The sequence below is a fragment of the Rhyacophila brunnea genome, unplaced genomic scaffold, assembly GCF_057557595.1.
Source record: "Rhyacophila brunnea isolate RB1 unplaced genomic scaffold, BYU_Rbru_1.0 scaffold_6, whole genome shotgun sequence".
Classification (NCBI taxonomy): domain Eukaryota; kingdom Metazoa; phylum Arthropoda; class Insecta; order Trichoptera; family Rhyacophilidae; genus Rhyacophila; species Rhyacophila brunnea.
The window spans coordinates 1,917,111-1,939,066 of record NW_028233276.1 but is presented as its reverse complement, the minus strand read 5'-3'; the positions used below and the strand labels follow the sequence as shown (position 1 = coordinate 1,939,066).

At 31.4% G+C, this 21,956-nt stretch overlaps 1 protein-coding gene across 4 annotated transcripts in view; it reads right to left on the bottom strand.

The window, feature by feature from the left end:
- Positions 1 to 14,811: 14,811 nt before the first annotated feature.
- LOC147065090 (scavenger receptor class B member 1-like) overlaps positions 14,812 to 21,956 on the bottom strand; it is a 79,061-nt gene continuing 71,916 nt past the window's right edge. For 2 of the 4 annotated variants that reach the window (XR_015071718.1, XR_015071719.1), the window contains exons 8-13: positions 21,828 to 21,948; positions 20,645 to 20,795; positions 20,280 to 20,430; positions 18,355 to 18,451; positions 16,163 to 16,525; positions 14,812 to 15,928 (exon numbers count right to left, since the gene is read on the bottom strand). Coding sequence is in view for 2 of the 4 variants with exons in the window: in XM_085956288.1 (XP_085812414.1) it covers positions 16,313 to 16,525; positions 18,355 to 18,451; positions 20,280 to 20,430; positions 20,645 to 20,795; positions 21,828 to 21,948 (733 nt within the window). In the remaining 2 variants the exon portion in view is untranslated. Of the gene's footprint in view, positions 16,526 to 18,354; positions 18,452 to 20,279; positions 20,431 to 20,644; positions 20,796 to 21,827; positions 21,949 to 21,956 lie in introns of all 4 variants that reach the window. The other 2 variants (XM_085956288.1, XM_085956289.1) reach the window with 1 other exon arrangement.

The following is a 21,956-nucleotide window of genomic DNA, read 5'->3' as shown; positions in this document are numbered from 1 at the left end:
CCCTGATCGGTCCATATATAAGGCGGAGAATTTTTCTTTCAAAAATGTTCAGGGCTCGTTCATTTCGCAGAGTTAATGTCCAGGTTTCCGATGCGTAGGTGAGCACTGGCTTTACAAGTGTCTTGTGAAGAGTACTTTCAGTTCGGCGAGATAGTATGCGGGACTTAAAACAGGCCAAAGTAGCATTTATTCGCAGACATGATTCTCTTGTTGATTTCTTCTGTAATATCATTATGTCGAGTTACAAGAGATCCAAGGTATATGAAACTGTCGACCGTATCAAACTTGTATGCACCAATATCTAACTTTGGTGCGACTTCTCGTGGTGTGACATAGAATATATATATATATGTCGATGTTTAATTATATACATTTTCTTGTATTACCTGCATATATATCTTTCAAACTCTTAGTAAGTTGAGATATTGCCAGATTGGCATGCGTCATATTCTCTCAGATTTAATTCTAATTTAACCTATTCATGTAACATCTTGTTACATCATTGCCTGTTTGGAACAATCGTATGCGTTAAATACGTAGGCATGTGTATGTTTAGAATTTGGTTGACTATGTGAGTATTGGAGATAGGCATTTTTGTTCTAAATAATAATACAGCTTATTAATTGTATAGTGTTGATTTTATATAACCAACGATTACTTGAAATAACTAAATTACTTATGGACAATAGTTATGCCTTGAAATAAGAATGCACAAGCTATTTTTGTTGATTTTTTATTCTTAGTTTTGATTTGTGAAGGTAATTATTATATTGTAATTAATGCCGCTTAGTCATCCTAATGAAAAAAAATGACTTAGTTTGACGGAAATATGTGGCAGAAAATAATATTATCTAAAGTCCAAATTAACTAGAAAACCCTATAATGCTAATTAAATGATTTACATTCTTACTTAATTCTACCTGAGGAAAATTAATGGGAAATCTTTGTATGGAAAATAATATGGAAATAAAAATAGATTTTACTGTATATATTTAAATAAACTATTAACCTTTTTCTTTCCAATCACACTTTACAGAGTGAAGACGTGGACCCTGAAACACGCAAGGTTACAAATCTTGAATATGTATAATGTATGATCTGGAATGATAAAATTATCATCTTTTCTTTCGACCATGCTCGATCCTAATACGATCATATGGGCCTCTATAGAGTAGAGGCCCATATGAGTCCCTACAGATTTTGTTTTTTACGAGAAATGGATGTCAGCCACTTGCTCAACCTATTAAGTCCGTATCCTGACAGACACAAATTGAAAAACAATATGTGTACTTGCCAGACCCATGATTCGAACCTGGGACCCACGGCGTTATAGTCCAACGCTTAAGCCGCGCGGCCACCGTGGGTGTTATCAACATGGAGGTATAAATAGTATACGCTGCATAACTTTGCACTCCGGCTCTAGGATGAAAATGCTGTAATATATGCGAAAATATTACTTTTTTACATATATTATATATTTATTATTACATATACGTATTAATACAATCATTTGATCTAATTTTATCGGAGGTAATCGGGCGAAGAGGCGTATCAAGTGTAAAAACGTACACTCTGAATATCAAGAATTAAAAAAGCCAAAGACATAATTTAAAAAAATATGCAAGAAAGCTAGCATGTTACTTTTGACCACGTGATAAGACACCTCGATAATTCTCAACTTCTGCATTTATAATAAATTATATGCAATGGAAAATTGCCATTCACGAATCTCCAGTAGAACAAGAATGTATTAATTTACTAAATAATCCCAGGCACTGGTTTCAACTGCTCTGAATCAGGTAATGGAAGTAGCATAACAATAAGAAAAAATAAACTATGATCTAAAAAAAATTGTATTGCACGATCTTATAAGTTTCGATGGGCGGGAGAGAATACTGAGGCAAGAGAAAATACATCAAACATCATGACCATGTGTGTAGTTACCACAAAAGACCCAATTTACTGAGTAAATTTGAAAAATTGGAGCGAAATGAATTCGGTCAAGTCTTGATTTTGGCTGTCATGCCAAGGAAAAAAATAAGTTGTATAATATCGACAAATTTAATGGATATAACATATTATTGTCAACGAATTTTACGATTTGTATATGATATATCTACGATTAATAATGTTTTAGAATCACGGTAAATGTACCGCAGATGAGATTCTATAACTTTCTTTTTAGACCAAACTAAACCTAACCCTACCAACCCAAACCTAATAATATTACCTAATATAATCTTAGTTGAATGTGATAATGATGCGTCAAAATGTATGAATATTTCTAATTTTAAATTAACAATCACTGGATCGAAAAAAAAAAAAAAAAAGAGTGCGGCACTTCGTACCCTTGTGGCACAGCCTCAAGGGTTCCGTCGCCGTGGCCGGCCCTCCATCACCCTATAGCGATGCTACAAAAGCGACCTACGTGCTGCAGGTCTGACATGGCGGGAGGCACAGGAGTTGGCGATGGACCGAGGGAAGTGGCGCCAACTTGTGCTTGCCCTATGCCCCAATGTTGGGACGTGACAGGGTGAAAGAAAGAAGAAGGATCGAAAAACCTATGCGCCAACAGAAAAAGTTAATTATTATAATAATTTTCTACATGGAATAAACTATTTTCGTAAAGAAAAAAAATATAAAAGCTCATGGCCACCTCTGTGGCACAGTTACCATTAATTGTAACAATATGTAATATAATTAAAATCTACGAGTTAAAATACTACTCTCTCAAATATTGAATATGAATACAATATAGAACCTTCGCGTATCAACAAAACTGGATTAGGTTTTTAAACTGGGATTATATTATTCACGTTTTTGCTCAAACTGGGGATTCAAACATACACAAGAATCAACAGGTGAATTTTCCAAGCCGCGGGAATTCAGCCTTCGAACACTCGTTTAGGAAGTTAACTTGCTAATTTTTACTTTAATTTTACGTCTTTTTAATGATATAAACTGCAGTAATTACATAAAAATAAGATTTAATCCATAGCTATTATTCTACAAATTTTCGTTATAATGTATAAAAAAGGCAAGCAAAGTTAAATAATGCTTCATTCATTCGATATAAAAACAGTGTGTAGTTTGGTAAAAATGTAACATTAAAAACTTAATCAATAATTATAATTGTATTAAAAATAATTAATTTAAAAATTTACCATGTAAATATCCGAAATCCACAGATTTTATATTATATTGAATAATTATTCATCACAGATAATATATTAGTTTTGAATTTAATAATAATAATATAATATTTATTCATAAAACACTTTTTTATATATTTTTAAGTCCAAGTAGACAATTTTTTTTTTCAGAAAAATATTTCTTTAAAACACTATTATTTCATAATTGTAAATTTTGTAATGTTTTTTATTCACGTTTATTATAGTAAAAGGTTTTTTTTCCTATCGATGTAGGCAGTGCAACGCGACTGTTCCCGAAACTAAAGTCGGACTGAACGCGATATGCAGCTTCGATGTAGGACAAAGCAAAAAGTACGAATACTGTTAACATTTTCGAGACGACGGCGTGTTAAACTTCTCTTCGAATTCATTTTAAATCTTTAATTATTATATAAAAAATAAATATTTAATCAGCTTTGGAAACATTCTGTTTAATATTTCAATTGTCGAAAACACAATTGATTATTCGTTATTTATCTTTATTTCACGGTTAGATGAAGGCTAGTAAATTCTTTAGAAGATGTCGCAACAAAATATATTGTTATTCAGAATAATATAAAACGTGCTACATAACTGACATTTAAGGGGGATCATATTATATGCCAACAGAGAACCTAGCGGAAAAATACGAAGCTTGCAATTTGAGAATTTTTTTGATAATTTACAATTTCAACTGTATTAATTAATAAATATGTATCTGAAAAATTTAAAAAGATTTTTTTTAAGTCAAAGAAAGATAAACTTACAATTGTAAAAAAATGTGAACTTGTCACATATTTTGGTACGTAGCTTTCGTTATTATTAGATTATTTTTATGGTTACTTTTATTATTAAAATTTAGTTTATTAAGTTTTAATATTTTTATATATATTTAAAAAAAAAACATCGATTTTTATAATAAATATTAATGTGTATAACTTGAAATCCTTTTTATTTATATCAAACACGGATGTTCTTATACCACGAAATACGGCATAGTTCTCTGCTATCAAGTTTACACTGATTTGTTTTACCTTTTTGTGAATGTTGCATTATGAAATTCAATATTATAAATAGTATTTTTTTTAATTTCTTAGATGCTGTTAACTGTCAATAATTCATGGTCAGAATGCATTTTATTAATAATTTAAATAAAACACAATTTTATAATATAATAAATAGGTTGTTTCTTTGTATATATGCGAATTTTAATAAAATTTTAGGAGTTAAATAGTATAGGACATTTACGTGTCTGGGACATGTATTCCAAACGCCGCCAAAGTGTGCTTGTACCCTTCTATCACATACTCAAGGGTTCCGTCGTCGTGGTCGGCCCTTCCTCACCCTGCAGCGGTGCTACAAAAGCGATCTACGCTTTGCAGGTTGGAGTGCACAAGTGGCGCGAGCTTGTGCTTGCCTTATGCCCTAATGCTCGGTCGTAACAGGGTGAAAGAAAAAAGATGTTAAATTAGTAAAGCAGGTAATAAAGTTAATTTTATCTATTCATTTTTCACATTTTCTACATATTTTCTAAAGTATTATACTAGTCAGTAAAACTAACGTTTGAATATACTTCCTTCCATCACACGGATTTATGATTCTGAATCAATTTAATGAAAATAATAGGTAACTAATTAATTATATGATACCAATATTATGGTTTATTTTTTCCGTTATTCAATATAATGTTTGATCGCTCAGAGCAGGTTAAGTCTCGACTGTCTCTACAATCTACAATGAGTGGTCGGTGGTCAGAAAACGTGATGAGCAGTAGCGTCCAAACTATTAAAAACTATTAGAAATTATCAAAGATTTTCATTTAGTTTTAAAAAATACATCGGCACCCATACAATTTATTTAATTTAAATAATCATCATTCAGTTTAGCCGTTTCTGGGTCTGGCTTTTAAACTTTTCCAACATCTTGGGTCCTACTAGTAGATGATCAGATTTATGGCCTTCACCAGGATGGGAGGCTGACAGGGCACTAGCCTGGAACTCCGAGCTTAGGGGGGCTCACAAATCACCTGCGACGCTGTTTTATTTCAATAGTAATAGTGCATAGTAGTAATTGTAATAATAGTAATTGTGAAATTCAAGTTATTTGTTGTGATATGATAATTCATATAATTCAATGATAATTCACGAGTAGAATTATATTATATAATCATTTTTAGTGCGTTTTTTATCCGATACAAATTTCACAAAAGTGGATAGCGATCTTGTACTTTATAATAATATGATATCAAGTGCCGACAACTCAATAATATTATTATAAAGAGTTATTTTAAAATACAAAATATATTAAACTTATACATAATACCCTTAATTTTACATCGCAGAACCCTGGGGGTCCGCGGAATACTATTTGGGAATAGCGATAAGTAAGGGAGCCCGCCAAAGATCCTGGCCTGGGCGCCCGTTTCAGGATGTGGGGGCCATGCTGATATTAGTAACTGGAATATAGATCACCACGTCATTTTAATATTTCAGGCTAAGAGGAATATTCAAATATACTCCTACGCCTCTAGTATATTCATAAGACTGCTTTCCACCGCTACGGCAGCTATCTAGGGTAGGTTTTTTATCGAAATATTAACACTTATTCTAACAATTACAATAAGTTAGCCGTCTAAACAGTCAAAACTGTCTCGCTCTAAAATTTACCACAGCCAAAAGAGGTGTTGTTAAAATATAGCACTTATTGTAACAATTACAACTAACTTATTGCAATTGTTACAATTAGTGCTAATAGTTCGATACAAACCTACATAAGATAGATGCCGTAGCGGCCGCAAGCAGTCTTGTGTATAGAATAGTTGCGCTGATCCCCTTTTATAAATATTATTTCCTATGTGTTTCTTTCTGAGCAATGTTAAAACATATTATGTAAAAATAAATATGTTTGCCGCCAACCCGGCTGTGTAAGAATAGTTTGCTGTTATTCACACCCCCTCCCAATGAAATCATAACTCGTGAGTTTCTGCCTGCCTCGCAGATAACCCGTAGTTATAACATTACAGTGTATACAATATTATCAATGTGTTATTGCTTAAATTTAAATATTGCGATTGACAACCAACGATAGAATGCCTGATTTAAATAAAATTTCAAAAATCTCACAGACATTCAGTAACGATTTTGCCGTTTAAATGATATTTGTATCCTCGTGGAAAATTGCGGAAACTCCACTGGCGTGCGAGTGTCTGTAGGCAGGTAGATAGGTATTACGAGTTACGAGTAGTGCTCGCAAAATGAGGCTCGTTTTTGTCAAACTTTTTGCGCTTACTTTTGATCGGCAAGCTACTGTGAACAGTAAACACTCTAGGGCTGACACTTTTAAATGCCTACTCAACCTGTATCTGTTTTATAATCTCAATTGTACCTAACTCTTTGTGAATGGAAGGGTAGATATATGTCTGAACTGTTGAAAAATGAGCCAAATGTCGAATCAACGATTCTGAACATATACAAAGTTGTCTTCTTCTTTCGCATACATTGAAGTTAATGGCTCCACCAAACCGCACCCGCCCCGCATCACATCCCGTCTTAATCGGGCGTATCACGCGATCCTACGTTTGCATGTGAAGCATCAATTTTTTATGACTGGGAATGTCTCAGGAGCAGTTACCTAAGTACTGAGGTCGCCACGCTCTCAAGTGAGCTTTGACTGAGTTCACTGATTGCAAAGTGCCGGGGGAAAGAAAAGGCACATATAATTAATAGAAAGAAAATGAATTTAAAATATATATAATAAAAAACGAAGCTAATTATACGGAAAGCAAAAATTAAGTGAAGATCTAAAAGCAAGATAATTGGCCTTTGTGGCGACTGTGCCCGCACTGAGCGTGTCCAAAATTTCGTTCCACCTATAGTTGAAAATTATTTGCCGTTTAATAAATACGACCCTGTGTATATTCATTCAGTTTGTGATGAATAATGATTAAATTAATGATAATAAAACACATAAATAGTCAAATAAATGTGTGAGTAATGAAATAATAATAGTAAGTACGGATATCACGATTGATTTATTAAAATAATTTAAAAAAATACGTCGTATATAAACCTCCTGCTATATTTATGAGAACAGGACAACTGTAATATTATAAATTGGATTAATTTACACAATAATATACAAATAAATTATTTTTCCTTGAAGCGTTTGATGACCCTGCATTCGATTACTTTTTTCGATTCTCATATACTTACCTACGTATATAAGATTATTTGAGAGTGGGGATGCAAGCGCTCACTACATTATTTTATTCTTTTTTAATTTGCTTGCATCAAATCAGTTTACTTCCTCACTACTTCCACAAGATTCGTTGTTACAAGTGATACGTATTTATCACTTACATCTAAGAAAATACAGCAATTCCGGAAATCCACTATTGTCTCCGTACAGAATGCTATAGTACTTTACATTTTTTTTAGAAAATCGACGTTTTTTCTTAAATACATTAAAACCAGTGGTGCAGTGGGACGGGGGCGCATGGAATCGGCGCTCCCACACTTTTTTTAGACAAAATTTATCACCATTGTAAATTTTTAAATTCCTTTAACATTACTGACAGAAAGAAGCTTCTTCTATTGGATGAATTTAGTGAACAGGCCTAGATAGATAATTTATTTATTAATATTATAATAATAATATTATCCACTATAATACTTAATATGTTGAGTTATATTGTAATATTTTGGGGGAATTTATTTGTAAACGCTATTGCACAAACATAATATATTATTTGAGTTTAACTAGTTTGGTTTTGATATTTATTGTAACGTAAATATAATGAAATTATTATTGTAACTATTTATTGGAAGAACGTTTTGTTGGAAACTTGTTTTTGTCTTTTGCTTAGCACTAAACCATAATTAAAACTATGAATAAGTATTCAAAAATATGTTCACTGCTTCATTGAGTGCTTTGTTAACTAAAATGTAATGATAAACAAAACCATAAATTAATATGGCACCGTTAAACTTTAACGAATTCACATTTTAAATATATTTTTTTAATTGTACGTCTTCTTCTTCTTTCGCCCTGTCGCGCGCCAGCATTGGAGCATAATTTCGCGCCACTTTCCTTGGTCTATCGCCAACTCTTGCGCCCCCTGCCTTGCTAGACCTACATCACGTAGATCGCTTTTGCAGCACCGCTCCAGGGTGAGGTAGGGCCGACCAAGGCGACGGAACCCTTGAGGTTGTGCCACGATGGTACGAAGTGTTGCAGTTACTGTCGGAGCGTGAAGCGTTTCTTCGTGATTACTTCCATCACCAATAATTATACTTACCTATGTCAATCTTTGATTAAAAAAAAAAAATGTTTTTGGATAGGTTCGTACTGGTATTAAAATATCAATTATCAATAATTAATTTGTTTCAAATTGCAAACTTCTTATTTTTCCTATAGCATTCGCCTTAATATTTCTATAACAATGACCAGTAATTTAAAATACCCATATGATATTCAATTAGTAAAAATATTTCTTATAGTTAAGAAACTATGTATATATTTATCGACTGACTTTTAATAGCAAATCTTTATAATGAGGTTTGTATTACGAAATATGTTTTCTTTCATTTTCTTTACAGTGCTATTAATAAAATTCGTATACTTACGACAATATATGTTTATTCTTTTATTTTTTTAACTCAATACGACATTAAGAAGACGCCCAATAACCTCATTATCTAATGTAGTTTAAAAAATACGGCCAACGAAACAACAATCAACAAAAAGTCTTGAACGTGAGTAATAAATAATAACTAATCGAAGCGTTTGAACTCGTAAAGTGAGAGCCTATCAAACTGTCTGTATTAAATTATTTGATACATATACCAGAACTTTTTAGAATGGTTGAAATGGTAACTATAAATTTTATATGTCCCACATGTTCATATCGTCGCCCCAAAAACAAAGGGCACATGTGCAATTTTTACGGTTTTGAGTTATGAATGCAGTTTTCTTCGTAATTTTTTTCTCTACATTATGGGCAAAACGGTATTTGTGAATCAAAACCCACAAATTCACAATTTAGCAAAGAAAATAAAGGTTACTTGTGTATTTGTAAAGTACTGATCTTCATTTAATGTATAGGAAAAAGGTAACATGTACACGATTTTAGGAATTATGTGCAATGTTTACAAAAATATTATAGGAAAAAGGTAACAAGTGTAATTATTTAAAAGTGAGTTAGGGCTTTTGTACAAAAAAAAAAATTCTTTGCAGAAAAAGGGCACTTGTGAAATTTGTGAAAAAATTAAAAACATGTTGGCAGCGGACAAAGAGGCCCAAATAAATATTTTGGAAGATCACAATAAGCGTAAAGTGGACGCTCGCAAATCAAAAGATAAAGCTATTCATAAATGCATATAGGAAAAAGGTAACATGTGACTTAAAACCACTTAAAAATCAATAATAATTGACAAATTATAAAAAAAAAATTGCATTTCAATGCAACGAGTAATTAGGTCACATGTGTTCCAAATTTCATTTCAAAATATTAAGTAATAATCTCTCCACGATCTTTTTTCACTCCAAAAACACTTAAAATGCCGATATAATTCTAGGGTTATGTACTGTTATTACGTTATATGATCCCAAAATTTTGTTTTTGTTTTAATCTTTTCTCAGCGAATAATACAAATTTTATATTCGAATATCACCAAAATATTTTTGTAGCATTATGTAATTTTGACTCCTTATTACCCACTTACGCTTTAACGCCCCCACCCCCATGATTTTTCACTCTCCACTTTAGGAAACCACAATCTAGATAAATAATGTAGCGTTATATGAAAAAAATATTTTAGGCATATACCTAACACTAATGTAAAGTGTTATGATTGATTTAAATTTCAAATTCATTTATTTTACATATTATAATGAATATGACAAATTATAATTTCAAATCGTTGACGACATGACGTAAAGTAAGTGTAAGTAACAATTTTCAAATAAAAATAAACTGTAATGTGAGTAAATAATACGATAATAAAATATGAAAAATAAAAGTACATGGAAACACACAGAGTGAACTAGGTTGATAGACCCTATCTTAAAAACCTATAAAATAACGTCCACCTAAATTCACTCTCAGAAGTGATATGATTAAACATAGTTATTGCCCTCCCAATTGGCATTACTAATGGCAGGTTAGTTCTGCACCTTGGGAGAACAAATAACGGATGCCCCCGATTTCAGTGTAGCCCTAGCATTACTATGGTAGCCGTTTTTGTCTTCACTTTTCACGACCCTCCGCCAGAGCAACTACCCTCCTTCGTAACACGAGCAAAATCAACGGCGATTATGCAATCTTTAAGTTTCATTTTATCGAAAAGTAGATCAACGAAATCCAATGTTAATTATGTTTCTATTTGGAAAGTGTCCACTAGGAATCTATTAGTGAATATTTCAGATCGATGGCTTAAGGCTATACATCATTATCACCATTGATGCGTGGTCTAAAAAGATCGTGGCTAGGCGACGCGCGGATTGTGCAAATGACGCGTGCCGAACGAAATATAATTTGTTATAAAAATTCAACATGTGTCCATTTAATTTTATGTTTATTGTTATATTACTAATAATAGTAGTATATTCATTGACATGTTTTCTTTTTTAAGTACATACGTAAAGTTTTGTAGTCATCTTTACATGATTTAATAATATTTTCATCCAACGCCATGACAAAACAAATCGACGTGCGGACACCTCCACTGTCAGTCTCCGATTGGCGACTAGTGAGAAATTTCGTCGCACCTACTGTTGAAAATTATTTGCCCTTTCACTGAGGTACGCTCTTAATCCACAACTAAAGTTTTTTTAAACCATTCAATATAATATATTGTATTAGACCGGGTGCAGCGATCGAATTCATGTACATAATTAGAGAAACGCTCTTGTGATGTTTGTGTTGTTTCAATACATTTTATTTTTTACGTGATATGATTCATATGATATCCCATTTCAGGTCGATTTTAATGTAGATACCTATATAGTTTAATTAGCATATCTGTTTTTTGATGTTTTTATACATTTTCCTTTAATTTATGGGTCTGTTAAGAATTGTGATTTGTATTAATTGAATTTACTTATTTCTTATATTTTTGTCTATAATTCCGCCATTATAATATTAGAGCTCGCGTTTAGTATGACGGTCAGCCACTGCAACACGTTGCAACAGCTAGTGTGTATACATACCCACACACTCAAAGCCTCAATGACATTGAGCTACTTTACAAGCTGCTTGTCGGCGAATTTACAATCTGCTTGTAAACTCGCCCAGTGTCATCATCGAACTAGCTAACAAGCAGATTGTAAACAATCTACCGAGAAAAGTTGAAAGCCGGGCTACTTTACACGCTACACGCTGGCGTGTGGGCCGATATGCGTCTGCGCAGTAGAGCGATAGTGGCAATCTCCCGGTAAAAAATCGAACTACTCAATACGCCCTGTCAAAATATTCCAAAAATCACGGTTTCAACTCGCTAGCCTGTTGGCTTCTGAGCGATTGGAAAGTTTTGTGTATCATCATCACAATCGCACCAACTGACTCGCCCGCTTTTAAACTCGCCGACGAACAGCTTTTAAAGTAACTCAATGTCATCGAGACTTTATGTGTATACCAGACGTGGACAAATGCGGCTCTTCGTAAAAATGTAGGTTTCCCTATTATTTTGTTTTTTCTTTCTCATTTTTCTATTTTCTTATATACGTATTTCTTATACTTTATGTAGCAATTAAGATTTGTGCAGAAATGTAATTAAATTTTTAATTTGTGTATTTAATACTACGTGAGGGCATGACTATGGTGTGGCTCTTTATATATATGAAAATCCAGAATGTGGCTCTCGTTGACCTTATGTATGCCCATTCCTGTGGGTCTATTCTATACCTATCGACCGCTAAAGTGATAAAGTGATAAATATTATCAAACTTAGGGTAGGTTTGTATTAAAATATTAGCACTTATTGTAACAATTACACGAAATTCGTTTGTATTGTTGCAATAAGTGCTATATTTTAACAGCACCTATCTTACTGCTGTTAAAATAAAGCACGTATTGCAACAATAAAAACCAACTTCGTGTAATTGTTACAATAAGTGCTAATATTTTGATACAAACCTACCCTAAGTTTGATACTATTTATCACTTTAGCGTTCGATAAGTATAGAATAGACCCACTGGTGTATGCTGTATGTGTATGAAGAAATAGGAAACGAGATAAAGCGAGGGTATCGCTGCGGAAGTAATAAAGCGATATAAGGTGTGTATGAGGTCACACGGGAGTAATACTATCCACCGAAACGTCTTCTGGTTAGCCCACCAAGCGTTTCGACATGTTGTAGCGACTAGTCGTCGTAGTGGGCGTAAGATGTTACCCATTCATATCTCCAGTCATTGGTGATTAAAATAATTCTGATAATTCTGTACTTGACTATTTTTATTATTTTAGCCATGATTTATTCTGGATCGGAACCGTTTCCTCATGTCAAGCCTATCAGGCATGCATTTTGTTTTTGAAATTTTACTTTTATTAATTAACAAATAATGTTGGAACAACATTGACATCGATATTACCCATTTTATATTTCGTTAAAACATAATAAATATATTATTTAACAAAATATAATAAATTGTGTTATTTCTTTCAACTAGAATATCCTATCCACCAAGACACTAAAACTAAAAATAAAACAAAATTTAAATCATTCATATGAATATCACATATTTATTAGGTACTTAATTAATATTTACAAAACATTAAACCATAAGATTATATTATTATTGTACAATGATACCATAATTTTAACAACAAACGTCGAAAAATATTCAAACTATTATTAAAATTGAGCGATTATAATTTTTGATCACCTATGTTTTTTTGCACCAATATACTTTCAATTAATTGTATATTCTGTGCTTTTGGGTGAAGAATGATTCAAATTATTATATATACATATTCCAATAAACATATATCTATATTGCTACAGGTTTGATACAGTAGTGTAGGTACATATACTATTATATTATATTTTTTTTAGTAAATGCATATATCTTTTTGAAATTCAAAATTAGGTACTAGTCTGAAGATTTTCACTGGCAATAAAAATTGATTGGACGGTTTATTTTGTTGTACTTATTATTTGAGCAGTTCCTTATTATATATTATTTCTAACAGTTTTATTCTTAAATAAGTACTTAATTTTTTTTTTATATTAGCTTAGGTATAATATTAATATTATATTGTAATATAAAATTTATGACAACGTATTTATTTAAATTCTAATGATAACACCATCTGAATGATTTTCCACACAACGTCATCGATTGGTTTGAATCTTTAATAACATAGATTTTTACAAGTTCTTGGAAATAAAGATAAACAATGCAAATAGAAAACTACATTATCGATGGTATCAAAATATCAACATATTATTTATTTACTATCTATTGTATGCTGTTACATAAAACATAATATATACAATGCAAATTTGGATGTATGGGTTGAATATTTGTTTTCATTTATGAATAATAATAGTAGGTAGTTCTTTTATAATATAAATAGTAAATCTATATTCTATAAAATTAATGAATAACCTAGATTTTTACTATAATAATATCTGACATGTCGATTTTAGTTATTAGATTGAGCAGGTTCGTATAAAAATTACATTTAAGAAAATATCAGTAACAATAGGATATAATAATTTTAATTATATTTTATGGAATGTAATATAATATATACTTTACATAATAAGTATTTAGTATCGATTTAACATTATTATAAAAATGTTGCTATAATATATCAGATTCTTATACATAATACTTTCTAACGAATTGATTGTATGTTGATTTAAATTAAATGCAAATAAATATTACAGTATGTTACTTATTTTATGGTGTTATGTACATTATGAATTATATCTCGATTGGACGACTTTCGTGGGAAAGACACGTGCAGAATAGATAGCAGCAATACGTTCAAGTAGATTTTTCGCAAAAGAAAGACGCTCGAGGATTCGATTGCTTGATGGTATCAAAATGCTTTGAATTGGCGCTTAGCAGCGAAGACTTTTTGAGCTTGGAAAATACCACTTTAAGAGGCTGAAACCCGCTCTGCACTATAAAGCGAAAAACGATGATGATACTATTATATGCTTTGAATGTTACAATATGAAGGAGGTACAGAGTATTCTATTAAATTATAAAAAAACTAGTTTTTTTATTAATTCCGTTAATTCAAACATGATAATTTAGATTGTAGCAATGAGTTTATTATTGTTTTGATTACATATATCTACCATGGGATTGTTTTTTTAAATTTTCTTACTATGATAATATATCCATTACTCTACATGTGTTAATCGAAAAGGTAAATCTGTCAGAACGTTTTGTATAAAACGTCATGTCTTAAATATTAAACCAATAACTTACTTACATATAAATAAACAAATAATATTAATATTATATGTAACAAATCAAATCTTTATTATATTTTATAAAATAGTGATCGGCAACAGGCGGCTCGTATACGGCCCAAACGTGCATTTTTCTGCATATAAATGGTTGACCTAGCAAGCAGCCTGTATGTTGAATTATTATCGTCCCATGAGTTTTAGAATTTTTTTTCTCGACTGACTGATGTTTTAATTCGAATTAGGTTTTAATTTTTAATTTGGCTAAAGGAGAACAGCAACAAAAGTTTCATTTGCCAGTTAGACATACATTGAAGTATGTATGACCTGTATTTTTTAAATCTTTTATTTTTATTTTTATTCACTATTATTTTTTCATTCGGTTACGTTTTTATAAATCGTATCCTTTTTTTAGATAAAAATAATAATATAATCTCCTCGTAAATACTTGTAGCAATTATATTTAAATTTAAAGTCGAATATGGCCAATACTTATAAAACGGTTGCCGACCACTAATATTAAATATTATAGACTCTGTTACTGACCTTAGAAATTCCTATAAAAGAAATATACGTTTATTTTTATTTTACAGTGTGTTTGGACTTCACTTCTAACTAGCTATATAATATTATAATTCTACCACGTAAACGACAATTTCGTTTGAAGATCGCGACCAGGTGATTTGGCCGTCTGACAGCCTTCTCCACAGCTTTAGTCCATCTCGATCGGCAATCAGTGAGTAGTACGCAAAGTTTTCTTCAATGTGAAAACTATGGCACCCTTTATTTGGTCTGTCTATCTGAATGGAGGTCTTCTTTACCCTCTCCAACCTTCAAGCCGACGCAATATCACTAGTTTTTTTCTGTTTCTTATATGCGGGCTATATGATCAAAAAAACCGTCGGAGGCAAACCGAGAATAGTCTGTCACGAATCTGGAGTTCGCTGATTATTGAGTCGTTGGTTCGTTTTGACATCCACCAGATTCTCAGCATCTGCTTTCAGCAACACATTTCAAAAGTGTCTAGCCTTTGCTATTCTCTTTCTCTCACTCTCTCACCCGTAATTAAATCCATTTTAGTAGTAGGTAAACGTAAGTTTTAGAGGTGTATATTATATTTATACAAATCGGAAATACAATAACATCGCTAATATTTTTTCTTTCCTAAATTGATTTCAGTTCAACATTTTTTACCATTCGCAGTCTCTTATTGATATCAGTAAATACCAATAGTTATGTCAATAACGCTCGTTATTTAATTATTTAGAATAACAATTTAAATATTCTCATTTAAATCAACTTCTTTCTACTGTCCAATACACATACCGTCGCTGTAGTATTGGTTTCCCGAATAGACCAAATGTTCAGGAGACGAAAAGCAAATTTCATAATCCTATATTTAAATACATGGAGATATTTAAATTGTTATTTTTACAGCATATGAATGATGTATTCGTTACCATCACAAAGTAATTTAAAGAAAGGGATGGTTCTAGTTCAATTAGATACAAAAAAACATTCTGCATTAAAAGGTCGATTTCGACAAAAACGGATATTCGGGAAACCAATCCTATAGCGACGATACATAAAACTGAGCATCGATTTATTTTTAAATTTAAGTATCACATTATCAACCGTTAATCTCAAACTGGATAGTTCAAAAGTCAGTCTACCACTTGCACTTCAAAATCCACAATCGATCACACTCCTGGTATTCAGGATTTATTCCCAAGAGTCGGCACCTTGGTATCGCTGTGTCGACTGCTTCCGCAATACAGCAGGCGATTCCTTAGCGTCATCAGCAACGCTCCGAGAGAGACGATCAGGACAGCAACGCAGCCCCAAGTTAATGATAGTTTGACGACGTTTGCGCTGAAGGTTCCATGGTACACGATATTTCTCAATTCTGGAGGAAGCTCATCTAATGACTGAAAAAATAGTGCATTATAATGGTTAATAAACTTTATTTTTGTCTTCAACATAAACATAATAAAAATATAAAGAAAAAAAGAAAATGTAAAGAAAATGTGCCAAATTATGTGATAGATTTTCACCATAAGCATAAGGCATTATTAGAAAAGGGGAAATGGAGTAAGTCTATTCTACCATCACCATGGTTGGTGCCCTGGTTTGTAGAGTCTCCTTTGACGAGGAAAAAGCCTAAGTTAATGCTGAGGTTAAGAACAGGGCACGCAATGGGCAAAAGATTTGATGTCCTCATGGGAAGAAGCAATTCGCAGCTCTGCAATGAATGTCATGTTTTAGAGGACATTGTACATATAGCACTACAATGCCCTAAATATGAACTTCACAGAGTACAGCTGCGAATTGCGGATATCTATGAGAATGTCGACGAATTGAAATGTGCCCTAGCGGTGGGTAAGACGGAAAAGCTTGGCAAAATTGTAAAGTTCCTTAACAGAATAGGAGTGAGTTCCTGATCGGCGGACCCATTCTAGAAGAGAAGAGGCGATATGACAGCGAGTCGCAGTCAAAGCCTCGGTAAAATCACAAAAAAAAACTACAAGAAAAAAATATTCTATACCGAATACATAAGAACGTTTGACATTCGGGCCCATCCATATTATTATGATATCACGTCTTAATGGGGAGAGGGAATCTGATATATTGCAATAATTAATAATAAAGCAATAAGAGGAAGTTGTATAAAATATCACATCATAAAACCAACAAACTTTATTTTTTACTAATAAAATAACTACTTTATTTTAACATTATACTGAAATTGATAATTTTGGACGAATTTATTTTATTACGAATGATAGGCTTCCAAAATGTGAAAATAATACTAAAAAAATACATAATTTGAAAACACCTCAGATACATGGCTACTAGAAAAAATCTTCTTGAAAAATATACGCCGCCCAGCTGGACTCGAACCCGCACCCAATGGATTCGCACCGATGTGCTTTACCAATTGAGGTATATGTATAGGTATTATCTAATAATGACAAAATTAACTATGTACCTAATATTTTAATTTAAAAGATAATACGTAATTATATCTGAATTGTTTTAAAATTATATGTTCAATAGAAAAATGTTTCATTGTCAACCTTATAAAATATTATTATTCGTTGAATAAAAAAATAGTTTACTTAATAAATAAATGACATACTATGAAAGTGGTCAGACAGAAAATTGTAATATTTTACAACGTTTTTATTAGCTCGTATTCTTGTTTGTCCGGCGGTTGTTTGTCCAGTAAAAGTCTTGCAATCGATTTTTAACTAACTTCCCGACTAGCTAGACATTTTAAACTTTTAGAATATATCAGAACACGATGCCAATGCACTCTTTTAATACTTTTAGCAATCTTTAAGCATAATTGAATTCATTTTCAGTTAATTCTGTTTTGTATGGAAAGTTATTTCAGAAAAATCCGTAAAAAGTAAAAGACTATTATTGGTTGCTAAGAGGGGGGTCTTAGCAACTAAATTATTAATATGTACGTGCGTTACTATGGAAATCAAAATGAAATCTCAAAATGACATTTCAGTATTCTATATTATTGTTTGTTTTTTATTTACTTCATATCAAGTACAAGTTTTAGCATATTGAACATACTAATTCAACAGAAAATTTTAAAACTTGTATATAAAAAGTTCTTTTTATCTTGTAATTATTTTTATGAAACTCGACTTACGGCCAAAGAGTAAGAACGTATCTCGGTTATATGCCGTGAAATGCCTATATAATGAAAAGAACATCGTAGTTAAAATTCTAACATAATTACCATTTCAATCCATATGACTGGCAACATAATTCCATTGGGAAGGAAATCAAGACCGCCAATTCCAGCTCCTTTTCTCACTTGCACATTCAATTGGATGCTGAAAAACAATTTTGTAATAATTAGTATTTTTTCAAACAATATAATGTTATCGTATTAATTCGCATCCACGGTTAATGTTCTTTATCCTTTTTTTCATACCTAGCTTTTATCATCAATTTCCTATTCGGTTTACACTATTTTCCGCAACTCTGTACTACGTTTTAAATGGTGGCTATCTATATTCTAGAGATACCGGCGATAATCTTTGACGCAATCAATTTGTCAACAGATTAAAAGGGGTGCCTCAAAACAGTTCAAACCTGTCATATAAAATAACACCATTAAAAAAAATGCGCATTTCTTACCCAAAGCATAACAAAATCTTTGTTACACCTATATATCGTCGCTATCATCGTCGATAATAAATATATTTACGTACAGTAAGTGATTCTATGAAAGAGACATTGATATAATATTTACCAGATTCTTTTGATAGTTGGAATTCATGACTTGTATTTTATTTTTCACCGTAGAGAACCTCAAAATCAGTCGAAGCCTCGGACCTCTACGTCCCTAAATCTACCACTGTCTGGAAATCTAGAAATTTTCTAGATTTACTCTATGTACACTTTCACAACTACCCAGATTAGTGACAAAATCAACTTTATGATGTTCATTCATCTAATGTTTAATAAATCTTTTCAGAAGATTCAGCACATGATTTCAACCCGTGATAATTTTACAGAAATACGAAGCTTGCAATTTGAGATTTTTTATGATAATTTACAATTTCAACTGTATTAATTAATAAATATGTATCTGAAAACATTAAAAAGATTTTTTTTTTAATTCAAAGATAAACTTACAATTGTAAAAAAATGTGAATTCGTTGCAGAGTCACATCTCATTATTACATTATATTTATGGTCATATTTATTATTACATTTTCAATTTTTTAACGTTTAAATTTTTAACTAGTTCATCGTTTTAATATTTTTTATATTTATTTAAAAAAATGTAAATGTGTATAACTTGAAATCCTTTTTATTTATATCAAATTTTATTTTAGGTATGGTCTCAATATTGAAGCTTGATTTGATACAAATAAAAAGGATTTCAAGTTATACACATACTACATATTTTTATAAAAATCAATGTTTTTTAAAATACAGTTGAAATTGTAAATTATCAAAAAAAATCTCAAATTGCAAGCTTCGTATTTTTCCGCCAGGTTCTCTGTTGGCATATAGGATCCCCCTTAAGAATATCTTTCTACTCTCGTGTGGCGACATCTGCACTAGGATTTGTAACAAAAGACGTTGTCGCCACTTACATAGTAACGGGTTTGCACCGCCAGATGGCAAAATTAAAATCATTCCACCAGCTTGACTAGTAAAATAGAAAATTCACTGATTAATTGTTAGCTTCAGCAGAATCTTTACATTAATTACTTTACATCATAAAGTCATCCGAGCAATAATGTACCTAATTAGATTCATATTATTATATAAATATATAACATCAATGTTTCACACATCATTTTTCCGGCAGTTCAAATCCATATTAATATGTTTTCCATTTTCAGTATACAAAGCTATATATATATATATATATATGTAATTATAGCTTAGGTACTACAATCGATTTCATCTAAGCAGCCTTTCACTATTATCTTGCCTGACTTCCGTAACCGCCCTATGACATTGACAATAACAATTATTTATAATAAATTCAAACATAAAAAATCGTATAAATTAATCTTAAAATACTGTGGTGAATACTGTAAAGATTGATGGTTTTTATATTACAAACTATAACAAAATCATTCTTAGCCTTGCCACCATTATTTTTTCTATATAATATCATGAAGTGGATTCAATATGCACCTGCTTCTTCCTGCAAGAGCAATTCCGAGACTTGGATGAATGTCAACGTAGAGTGCATGTTTGTCAGGACTTGGCTCCAACCCATCGATGGCGTCAACAAGAGCCTGGTCTCCGAGGTAGAAATGAGGGAACGATGCAAATACTGGAGCATCTGAAAGAAAAAACCATAATATTGTTACAAATTTTCAATTAAGTTGTTTTATTGAATCGTATCATCATGGCTGTAATAATCAGTGTTTTACCATCATTGCTGGTTACATTATCAAACCACAAACGTGAAATATGTGAAAAAATAACGTACAGTAGAAAATGAAACGTGAAGAAAGAAAAGAATAATAATGATATTTTATAAGAAATAGACTCACTGAATGCACAAGGACTAGAATTGAACACTCCTTTTGCGGCACACGTGGCTGAGTCCATATGGCAATAGCACTGGTTTTCAGGATTTGTTTCAGGTGTGTCGAAAATATTTTTTGGCGCGGAGTACCTCCATCCTTTTACTCCATTTTGGACCTGGAACAACGGTTACATGAATATTTTATAATTTTTCTCAAAAATTGTCCAATTCTCAAATGTTCCAAGTTGTCAAGTGATATTGTTCATATATTTTCTACAGTATTTCTTTAGAAATAAATCACTATCGTATAATATATAATAAATTATGATAAATAGATATTACGTAGTTTTTTAATGCGTAAATAATAATATAATTTTATTGCATTTATTAGCTTATGATTGCGAAAACTATATTATTTTCTTTTCTGAGTATCACTATTTTATAATTTTGGACACCATAATAATATGGTTATCGTCAAGTTAATGGTAGATTGATGGTGAAAGCATAATTTCCACACCAATGGGTCTATTCGATACTTATTGAGCGTTAAAGTGGTAAAGTGATAAATATTATCAAACTTAGGGTAGGTTTGTATCAAAGTATTAGCACTTGTTGGAACAATTGCAATTACAACCAACTGATTGTAATATAATGCTATATAAGTGCTAATACTTTGATACAAACCTACCCTAAGTTTGATAATATTTATCACTTTAACGCTCGATAAGTATAGAATAGACCCACAAATTCAGGAACTCTACCACTCGACTACGGACGTAATCGAGAAGGGTGAGTAAAATATGTATAATAAAAAACCTTACAATTTTATTACATATATATTATACCAAATTTTATTATGATTATTTTTAATTTATTGTATTCTTTTATTTTTTATATTATATATATGTTTCCATGAAAACTGTATATTTTTTCTGCCTACATAGGTACAAAAAACTTTAATTTTATATTTAAAAAATAATATGGTTGAATGAAAAATATAAGTATGTAAGCCAAGTAATTAAACTATAACCCGGCCATAGTATTCTGATTTGAAAATTTATACAGGCACATGTATGTTTTCTATGAATGGTAAAGAAGAATTTAAGTTTCTTAGTTGTTAGGTATAAAAAAATATATATTTGGTATAATGTACATTATCAGTAGAATCAATTGAAACATTGTTATCATAATTAGCGTTTACTCCGTACCTCAATTTCTTCTTCGTATTCCAACGGTATCCTTCTACAAATCTCTTTGTTGAATAAATAAAGTCTCTGCTTTTTGTCCAACATTTTTGGCGGGAACATGGAACCATCAGACCCGTCGATTCTAAAAAT